General features: G+C 37.2%; 1 protein-coding gene across 5 annotated transcripts; it reads right to left on the bottom strand.

The window, feature by feature from the left end:
• Nucleotides 1–225: 225 nt before the first annotated feature.
• alkbh3 (alkB homolog 3, alpha-ketoglutarate dependent dioxygenase) lies at nt 226–9772 on the bottom strand. 5 transcript variants are annotated; one of them, XM_083545767.1, is made up of 11 exons: nt 9621–9764; nt 9322–9365; nt 9137–9220; nt 8826–8896; nt 8702–8736; nt 8562–8609; nt 6689–6795; nt 6077–6180; nt 5484–5693; nt 5188–5286; nt 226–672 (listed from the first exon to the last, which is right to left on the bottom strand). In XM_083545767.1, exons 3-11 carry the CDS (start codon nt 9210–9212, stop codon nt 577–579), a joined length of 846 nt encoding a protein of 281 aa, XP_083401893.1. In that variant the 5' UTR covers nt 9213–9220; nt 9322–9365; nt 9621–9764; the 3' UTR covers nt 226–576. The 5 variants fall into 5 exon arrangements, with proteins under 5 accessions (XP_083401893.1, XP_083401894.1, XP_083401891.1 ...); XM_083545768.1 differs by having other exon boundaries at nt 9322–9362; nt 9621–9763; XM_083545765.1 differs by lacking the exon at nt 9322–9365 and having other exon boundaries at nt 9621–9772.
• Between the last annotated feature and the right edge of the window lie 100 nt (nt 9773–9872).

Genomic DNA, 9872 nt, shown 5'->3' with positions numbered 1-9872 from the left:
CAATGTGAAAGCATGCCTACAAAAGAGCTGGAGGTCAGTGTTTTATCAAATACTAGTATTTATACTAGTATTCCATTATAAATGCATTTGAATAGTGGCAATGCTGCACCTATTAAACGCACAATTAGTGACAGTGAATAAAGTTATCATCTGATTCAATAGGTAAACATGAACATGAGAAAGTGAGCCTCTCTCAACACAATGAACTCAATAATAAACATCAAATAAGATAGAAAACTGACATTATTATGCCTTGTTTTATTCAACTGTGTTTAACAAAAAAAACCTTGTTAGAAAACAAATCACATTTCAGAGCTATTCATATTTGTTTAAAGCCAACACAAAACTGCCAAAACTAAGTACACTTTATACTTAAATAGCATTTTACTTTGTTTCAAGGCAAGCATTTAAACTTAAAACATTACATATTTCACTTCCATTTGGTTTAAAGCAAGGAAATAACAGTATAAAGTAGTATGTACTGAGTTTTAATCACATCCCCTCCACCTCCTATAAATTTCCTGCAATAGTCCAAGTCTTGGAGCACTTCTTAGATCTCTTCATTACAGTCATCAATCATCTTCTCGAGGAGTCTACTGGTTCAGGGTAGATTTTACGGAAGGTCAGGTTTATCCTTGGCCCACGGTCATGGTACTCTTTCGCCACCTGATGCTGTCCAACAAAATTATTATTATTAGGGGTGGGTCACACAACAACCACAGAATAAATGACCCTTGAAGGAAGTGATGGTCATATCAAATACTACACAGTACATACACATACAGTTTAAGCACGTAATAAGGGTGGTACTTAATTAGAGATTTTAATTTATCTCAATTAGCTACATGCTAGACAAATACACTTTTTTTTTTTTTTTTTTTTTTAACAGTGTTTCTAATCTTGTGAACACAGTGATCATATTGTCGGTCAAGGAATGTCTACTAAGTGACTTGTCTAGACCATTAGACCTGTAATTTCACAGCAATGCAATTTTGTCTCTGGGGAATTTATATCAGTGGCAAAGCAAACTCAAACAAAGGTTGCTAACACTACTAGAACAGGCTACGTCTCTGCCTATCTATAAATATTTACTGAATTTCTCAAATCATCCATTTAGCAAGTTGTCCGTGTTGGATTAATACACTTTATTATAACTGTGCAATGTAAATCCTGTCTGACTTAAGTGTGCTTTCAGACACTTTCCAAAATCAAATTAAGGCGACAGAGACAGTCTTTAGGTGTTGCTATAAAATGTCCTTGACCTTTTTCCCTTATTTGTGTGCTCTGAAAAATAGCTCTAGCTGGTAGCTGTGCCAGAATCCAAAGTAACTCTGCAGCAGGGGGAGAATACCCTTCAAATGCTTTTAGTATTTAGCTGGCAAAACAGTAACATTTTGACCAGGCCTGTGTGATCTGTTTTATTTACCCAGGTTTTACTCCATGAGCATGGTTGCATTATTTATAATATTGCATGGGTTTTTATCATTTTTGGCCACTAAATTTTTACATACTTTATCGTCACCACAGAAAAAAAATCAATGGTATAAACAGGATTAGCCTGCTTTTATTTATGCAAACCAGGCATAAGATTATGACTGGTGAAGTGAATAATACTGACTATCTCTTCATCACGGCACCTGTTAGTGGGTGGGATTTATTAGGCAGCAAGTGAACATTTTGTCCTCAAAGTTAATGATTTAGAAGCAGGAAAGATAAGCAAGCATAAAAATTTAAATGAGTTTGACAAGGGCCAAATTAGGATGGCTAGACGACTGGGTCAGAGCATCTCCACAACTGCAGCTCTTGTGGGATGTTCCCGGTCTGCAGTGGTCAGTATCTATCTAGAGTGGTCCAAGGAAGGAATATTGGTAAACCGGTGAAAGGGGCATGGGCGGCCAAGGCTCACTGATGCATGTGGGGTGCGAAGGCTGGCCTGATCCAATAGATGAGCTCCTGTACCTCAAATTGCTGAAGAATTTAATGCTGTTAATGCTCAATGGGTCCGGACTGTTTTGGCAGAAAAAGGGGAACCAACACAATATTAGGCAGGTGGTCAAATTGTTAAGCCTGATCGGTGTATATAACAAGATGTTGGTAAATTCTAAAAGGCTTCATATAGCTTGAGCTTAAAATTGGTAACATCTAAACAACCAGTTAAGAGGACTAGGGAAAAAGACAATAAATTGACTGTGCAATTAACTAATTTAAAGTCTTCACTGACAAAGTACCTTATTTCCTATCCAAACTTGCCAAAAAACTTAGGGCCTAAATTCTAAACCCTATTTAGTCCTGGTGGAATATGAGTGAATGCCAGAAACTTATTTTTATCTAATTCTGACTATGACATCCCTTAAGAACTAATATAAGAACTATTAAAAGTTTAATGGAAACGGATTTCCTTTAATTACATTAAAACAAATCAGATATCCATTTATTTTAATAACACTAAATATCTTAAGCACAAAATATTAGTTAACAGGTGCAACCTTTTTTTTGACATTTTATTCATTTTTGACCAAAGATTAGAATAGTAGTTGGTATAACAGTAATTATTCTCAGGATGGAAAGATTTCTAAAATCAAGTCATTCCTCATTTCTTCAGGACTTGGAAAAAGCTACTCTTGTGTTTACTATGTTTTGTGTTGATTGCCACAAATTGCTGTATTTTGGCATTAATAAGGGTAAGACAGAGTAAGTCTGTTGCTCTTAGACAATTAGTGTAAAATGCAGATTGCTCACAGGCTCCAAGAAAAAAACAGCCCAGTTTCGGTGTTCCCACAACGGCTACTTTACAGGATCCACTTTAAGATTTTTCTCTTTATTTTTATACCTCTTATGGTCTAGCAGAGTGGTCATCAATCTTTTCAAGAGATATAAATAACTTTTAAACTTCTAACATGACTGAATGATGTTGAATAGAACCCCTGTTTTTACCTCAGTAAAAATAGAATAAACCAGTTCCAGCTAAAACTTTGTTGAGGTCTTGATGCTGATGTGGCCCCTGAAAAGTAAGAAGTTTGGGTGCAGTGGAAGAACTAAAGAGTGTATCCCTGTGCTACATTCAACCAAACCATATTTGTAAGGCCTTCCATTGCCAGCAAATGTCCAAGTTTTGTACAAGTTAGATTAAACTAAGGTGGATGCTTGAGCACAGAATTTTGTGACCTAATGGTGCCTGAATGTTGGCATGGCTTTGCAGGACATGTCCTCTCCACTCCAGGGCCACGTTTATTGGCACTAACAGACACACATCTGACAGAGCTGGAGAATTCTAATCACATTTTGGTATTGTGCATAAACAATGTTGGTGGAAAGTCATCGCATATGCCTTGTCTAAGTGACCCATAACTGTGTGAAGTGAAGGGATAAGCAGCAAGAGTTTGACTTCTGCAAACTACTACTACTACTACTAATAATAATAATAAGTTTAATTTATATAGCGCCTTTCCCAAGCTCAAGGACGCTTTACAAGGTACAATATTTCAGTATATCAAGACAGATGAAATATAATGAACATACATAAACATAAACATATTCATCGGACATTTGCCCAGGATGAAGGATCACATGCAGCTGCATGAGTTAATAGCAGCGACAACATAGACATAAAAACATACAGGACGAGAGATAGAACACTACATAGTACATGAAACATACACCAAATGAAGGACTCCTAACACATATGCATTGACTGATAGTGGAGGTTGAAAAGGTGGGTCTTAAGCCTTGATTTAAATTCAGTCAAAGTGGTAATGGTTCTGAGTGCAATGGGTAATGAGTTCTATAGTATTGGAGCAATGACAGAAAAGGATCTGCCACCCGCAGAGGATAGACGGTATCTAGGTACACAAAGAAGTTCAGAATTTGAAGACCGGAGTGATCGTGAAGGAACATAGGATGAGAGAAGATCGGAAAGATAGTGAGGGGAAAGAGCATTTAGTGCCTTATAAGTGAGGAGTATGATTTTATATTTTATGCGAGATGAAACTGGCAGCCAGTGAAGATCAAATAATATAGGGGGAATGTGGGCAGATTTTTTTATTGGAGGTTAACATTCTGGCAGCCGAGTTTTGTATGTACTGTAAACGTGAGATTGAGTGAGCTGATAGACCAGAGAAGAGTGAATTGCAGTAGTCGAGACGGGACGTAATCAGAGCATGCACTAATGTTTCGTCATCATTTCTGCAGATGAAAGGTCGCAGTTTAAAAATGCGTTGTAAATGAAAAAAAGATGTTTTGGAGAGGCTGTGAATATGGGCATCAAAGGATAGTGAGGGGTCGAGTATGATACCTAAATTTCTAACAGTAGCTGAGGGGAAAATCGTAGTAGCATCCAGATCAAGACTAAAGTCCACAGAGTTGTTTTTTATTAGAGATGCGGGACCAGTTATCAGAATGTCGGTTTTACCCAGATTCAGGCTAAGAAAATTTGAGTGTAGCCATTGTTTTAACTCGCTAACACAAGAGGAGAGTGAGGATTTTACATTAACAGAATCTGGTTGACAAGCAGTATATAACTGAATATCATCAGCATAACAATGATAACTAAAACCATGTCTACGAATGATGTTGCCAAGTGGCTGAATGTACAGAATGAATAGTAGTGGGCCAAGAACAGAGCCCTGTGGGACACCCTGTTTAAGTAAGACAGTAGGAGATTTGGAATTGTGTATGGAGATGTGATATTGCCTGCCCGTGAGAAAACTAAAGTGAAGAAACTAAAGTGATTCTTGCAGTTCCAGCAGTAAAATGGCAACATGTGCCATATTTAATGCAACATTGCAAGTTCTATATACGTCATCGTTTGTGGGCCTGCACTGCACTCACTTTATAGCAAGCAGAACACTTTGAAAGAATTTCTCAGGTGATTCTCAGCATCCCTGTCAGGAGGGTTACAACAGAACTGATATCAGTAGACATGTTTTTTGTTTTGTTTTGTCAGCCACAGAGTTCTACGTACAGTATATATGAACACCAGATCCATGATGACAAGGCTGGTGTCAATGTGCTCTGATGACACTTACGACGAAATTCTCACAGCTACACTTCATAATGTGCTGTAAACCCTTCCCTATGAGTTATAGCAGCAAAGTGAAGACTAGTTTTGGAATGGGATGATCAACAAGCACATATAAATGTGATGGTCAACTGTCAGCAAACTTTTGTCCATGTAGTGTAATTTTATACCTGCCAGTCATCTTGAGTGCATCCTTCCATTATCAACAGTGTTCCATGACTCAATGGTATCTTCAACTTCTCTGTATATGTGTAATCTCCATTTTCCTCCTAAAACACACACACACAATATACAGTATATTGTACGTATACACACACACACACACACACACACACACACACACACACACACACACACACACACACCACACACACACACACACCACACACACACATACATACATACATACATACATGCACATCTGTACAGAAGTCTATAGAAAATTAAGAATTAGCTGGTCACTCACTGGAGGAGGCTTTTTCCGGAGGCTGAAGACTCTCGTGTCTCCAAAACTGAGAGAGACTATGGTGGGGTGAGGACCTAAAGACGCCTCATTATCACTATGCCAAGCAATACTGTCCTTCCCATTACGGTATAGATTACATAGCAAAGAGTTAAAGGTCTGAGAAATCTCCTGCTCTATAGTCTGACGCAGATTCAGGAGGATAGGATGCCACTGTTGGACAAAAAAAAAAGGTTGGCTAGATATGTGTACACATTGGGAGAAAAGACCACATTATTCCTAGTAAAAAACAGTAGTTTTACTAGGAATCCTCGAATAATTATTTTTGCCCACAATTCTAATCATGGTATGACAAAATGTAATATGTATTTTTAGCCAATTAGCCATGATTACGGTGAGCTGGTAACCTAGTGGCCAAGAAAAAAAAAATGATGTCAAACAATTGACACCATGAGTTCAATGGATTCCCCCCTTTTTTTAAATCTCATCTTAAATGCTTCTAAAAAGTTTTATAACATAATAACTATGTTTACTATTTTGTATTATCCTGCTTTTATAATGTACAGGAAGAATTAAAAGTGAAAAAATACTGAAACCTGAGGGTTGGCTTGCATCATGGAGCCAGAATATGTGTAAGGAAGTACTCCATACCAGCAGGTGAGCCTCGGTTCCTCATATGCTTCACCTGAACCAGGAAACACTTTACAGATGAAAAATCATTTTTAAATGTCTACTTATAGCTACAGAAGTATACGAATTGTAAATGTTTAATTTTCTTTGTTTATCACATGCATGTGATTTAAAATTAAAAATGACAATTTATTTCTCCTTTTATAGAACAAATTGAATAAATCTAACTCTGGTAGCAAAAATATGTTTCACTAACAGGAGCCTCAATTGACCAAAATTTGGTCCAAAGAAAATATTTATTCTCTAAGAATATTCAAGTCTGTATAATACACTGGTCTGGAAAGGATCAACAGCTGTGCTGGAGGCAGTAGCAGATCTGCCAATCCAGAGAGGAAGAAGGACTGGAAAAATTGAGTCATCCAGTAAACACAAAAACAAACACTTGCTCATAATCCCCTTGTTCTACAATAATCAGCACTTTATTTTTTTAGTTTTATTTAGCATGTTACTGAATATAGCATGTTAGAGAAAGATTTCTCTCCTTCATGCATGACGACTTATTTATTTTTTTCACTCACCCATCATGCCATAATTGGTCTTCTGTGACCATGGAAGCTCAGCCAACAGTTTAGAGAACATCCACTCTGCCTGGTCCAGTGGCAAAAACCCAGGAAGAAGCCGCAGTCTAAGAACAAAAAAAACCACAATGTCAACTTTGGGGATGGGGGTAGGGTGAAGAAAGTTAATAGAGCAATAACTGGTAGCTCAAGTATAAGCATAAGTGGGCACACTGTAGATTTTAGCAGAACTGATGATTCTCAAGCACAAGTTACTTAATGACGCCTTTATGCAGAAAACAACACTGGGCCATTTACTGTAATGTCTAAAATCCTTAGAGGCACGTGCAGTTGATCAGACGTGACTGAAAGATTACCGGTGTTACAGAATTTTATAATAATGTCTATGATTGATTTATAAAGCTCAGATGCCCTTATCCAGAGTCATTTACACCGAATGTATATGACTGAAATAGGCTATCATGGAAATGTTATAAATTGCTATTTAAAAGACTTTTAAACTTCTTCACGAGTCATTGTTAGTGGTGCAAGTTTTTGAAAAGAAAATACAATTACTTAAAAAAAAAAGGTTGCATAATAATATAATGGAAAAGTATGTAATTGCCAGATGTCCGGATTAAAAAAGTCTGAAATCACTGTGAGCAATATTTACTGTATAGTCTTTTATTTCTGTTTCGGTACACTATAGACTGTACATCAGTGGCGGGCCGTGCATTTGGTACCTTGGCCTTCAGTGGGGACCTACCCGACTTAATCCAGCTCTTAATGCCACCACTATCACGTCTCAATTATAGAAACCATCAATACAATACAAAAACTCAATATAACAAGGTGTGGCATTACAGAGAGAGAGGCATTTCACATATGGAGGGTGAATACGATTTAATTAAAGCAAGAAACCCAGTTAACAACTCCATACCTCTACACTACAACTGCAACTGTGCCACGTACATCATCTGGAGCAGTTTAGAATCAATATTTGTCTAATAACATGACAAAAACATAAAAAAAAATGTAATAAAATACAACCTACTCACAGAGATACAGACTCATAATTTGCACTAGCTGTAAGCCAGTGGTACCGCTCGTATTCACTGCTCTGGAAGTGGAGAACAAACCCCTTTCCCAGGCTAAGACAAGCAAGCTAGCTTCAGAGTTGACCGACCTCTCCTAGCCGTCTAGCTTTTCTTAAAAATTTATTTTTAAGTATGTCCGAGACCACATCAATTTATTTTCAGAGCTACACACGTGTTTTGCCAGTCCAACTTGGTTGTAGCAGTTTTCAATCAGTGGACGGAAAAATGCTGACGCTATTCTGGGCCAGCTAGCTGTCCCTGTGAGGTGAATATGAAATCTGATTGCTTAAAGAAACAGACCCTATGATAATATTCTCAATAGTAAAAGAGCCTGCAGTATTGACTTTGCAGGCCCTGGGGAAATTAGATTGACATGGCAGCACATAGAGGCTGAAATCTGAACAAAAAATCTGACATCCACATACACGTACTGGAAGAAGTGCAACTAAGAGAAATGCTACGAAATGAAGATAATAAACTGTTGGGAATAAACTGATACAAGTTCATGGAACAAATATTAGAATTTAGGTTGTAAATGTAGGTCAGTGCTTCAGAGAAGGCTATGCTGACCATGACCGCCTGCCACTGCTGTACATAGTAGCCTATAGTGCTACCACTTCTCCTAATTTATTTTAAATCTAATAGTGAATGCAGGGTAAAAGTCAAAATTATAAATACAAACAACGCATTACATCTTAATCTTTCTTTCTTTCTTTTTTATTTAAACAGAAAAGAGAAGTTTCCCCAAACACAGGAACAGCCTTAAACCTACAATAAACATATTTGAACACTGGTACCTGGATACTCCGGTGGGACCCTGGCTAATCTCGTAAACCCCAGCTTCTCTGCCAAAAAGAGAAAAACAACTTTTATTTGTCTTCCTCTGAGTACACCAGTTCGCTACTCCATGGCCAAGAAGAAAGAAAAGATCACTCACTCTATCACCTTCTCAACAGGTATCACTCTGACAGGCTGTAGTAAACGTACAGAGATTAACAGAGAAACACATGAAACAAGGCAATCCTATGAGCGCAATCTAACTTCTTTATATAAACACTTACATTAGAAGGCGGCGTGAACTCATATGTTACTGGTCCAGCTTTCCATGTCCCAGATGTTTGCTGAAGATGTGCTTGTGAAATGTTTTAAAGACAGTATTTGTTTTTTTATTAATTATTAAATACATAAAACCAACTCCACAAGTTCTCTTTAATAAATCTAATTTGTAGCTGCACAGTGTGTTCCCGGAATCAAATTGCAAAATGGATGCTGACTTTGGCATTTCATTCTGTGCTAAAAACAGGGCTATTAGTTTTGACGGACTGTTTGGGTCTAACAGTAAAAACATTGCAGGAAAAATGGGTTTAGGTACCTGTTGAAGATACTGGTTTGGGAAGAGGTTTGGCCCAAGAGCCTTGCACTCTTGCTCTCTGCCGTTTGTCACCCATAATAACAACTAAAATCACAAAAATGAAAGAAAAAATTATAGGAATCAATTTATTATTATATCATTAATAATGTATTATTTAATAAATGTTATAAATAAATATTAGTTCCATAGACCGCTGGCTGGTAAATAAATAGTGCCAGTCTGCCACCTTCTGGTGAATTGGGGAATAAACTCTACAGTTAGCACAACATGCTACAAAATTGTAATTTGGATTTTACAATCAACCAAAATCTAAATTTCGAAATTTTAAGACATAAGCGTTTGATTCTCACACACGGCAGACCTCTAGCTGTATGTTAACTGAAAGTCGGGATAAGGCTGATTGCTATTAGCAAGCTAGCATTCTAAAGTTACAATACAATACTATAAATACAAGAACATGAAATTCCTGCCAACTTTGACTCACACTTTGCAAGGAATGAAACGTTTCACGCGTAAGAACCAGGAAATCTGTATTCAACAGTGGAAAGCTGCAACATTTTATTAAATTAAGTTACACGGATTGCCTCTCGAAAAGGTATGTGTGCATCCCGGATGAACGTCCGGCTTCTTACATGATAAACATTGGTTCCTATTTTACATACGTGAGTCCTGTTTTTCCAAAATCGGAAAGGCATATAAGTTATATAATATACATGTTAACCAAGTATATTAATAA

This window comes from Silurus aristotelis, assembly GCF_946808225.1.
Source record: "Silurus aristotelis genome assembly, chromosome: 7".
Classification (NCBI taxonomy): Eukaryota; Metazoa; Chordata; class Actinopteri; order Siluriformes; family Siluridae; genus Silurus; species Silurus aristotelis.
This window is presented reverse-complemented; position numbering and strand designations above follow the sequence as displayed.

Excerpts from the sequence above, each read along its gene's own strand:
- alkbh3 (XM_083545765.1), bottom strand. The coding sequence starts at position 9,212 with ATGGGTGACAAACGGCAGAGAGCAAGAGTGCAAGGCTCTTGGGCCAAA. Across the intron at positions 6,181-6,688 it reads GACCAATTATGGCATGATGG|TGTTTCCTGGTTCAGGTGAA; the intron begins GTGAGTGAAAAA and ends TCATCTGTAAAG. Across the intron at positions 673-5,187 it reads GCACTCAAGATGACTGGCAG|CATCAGGTGGCGAAAGAGTA; the intron begins GTATAAAATTAC and ends TTTGTTGGACAG.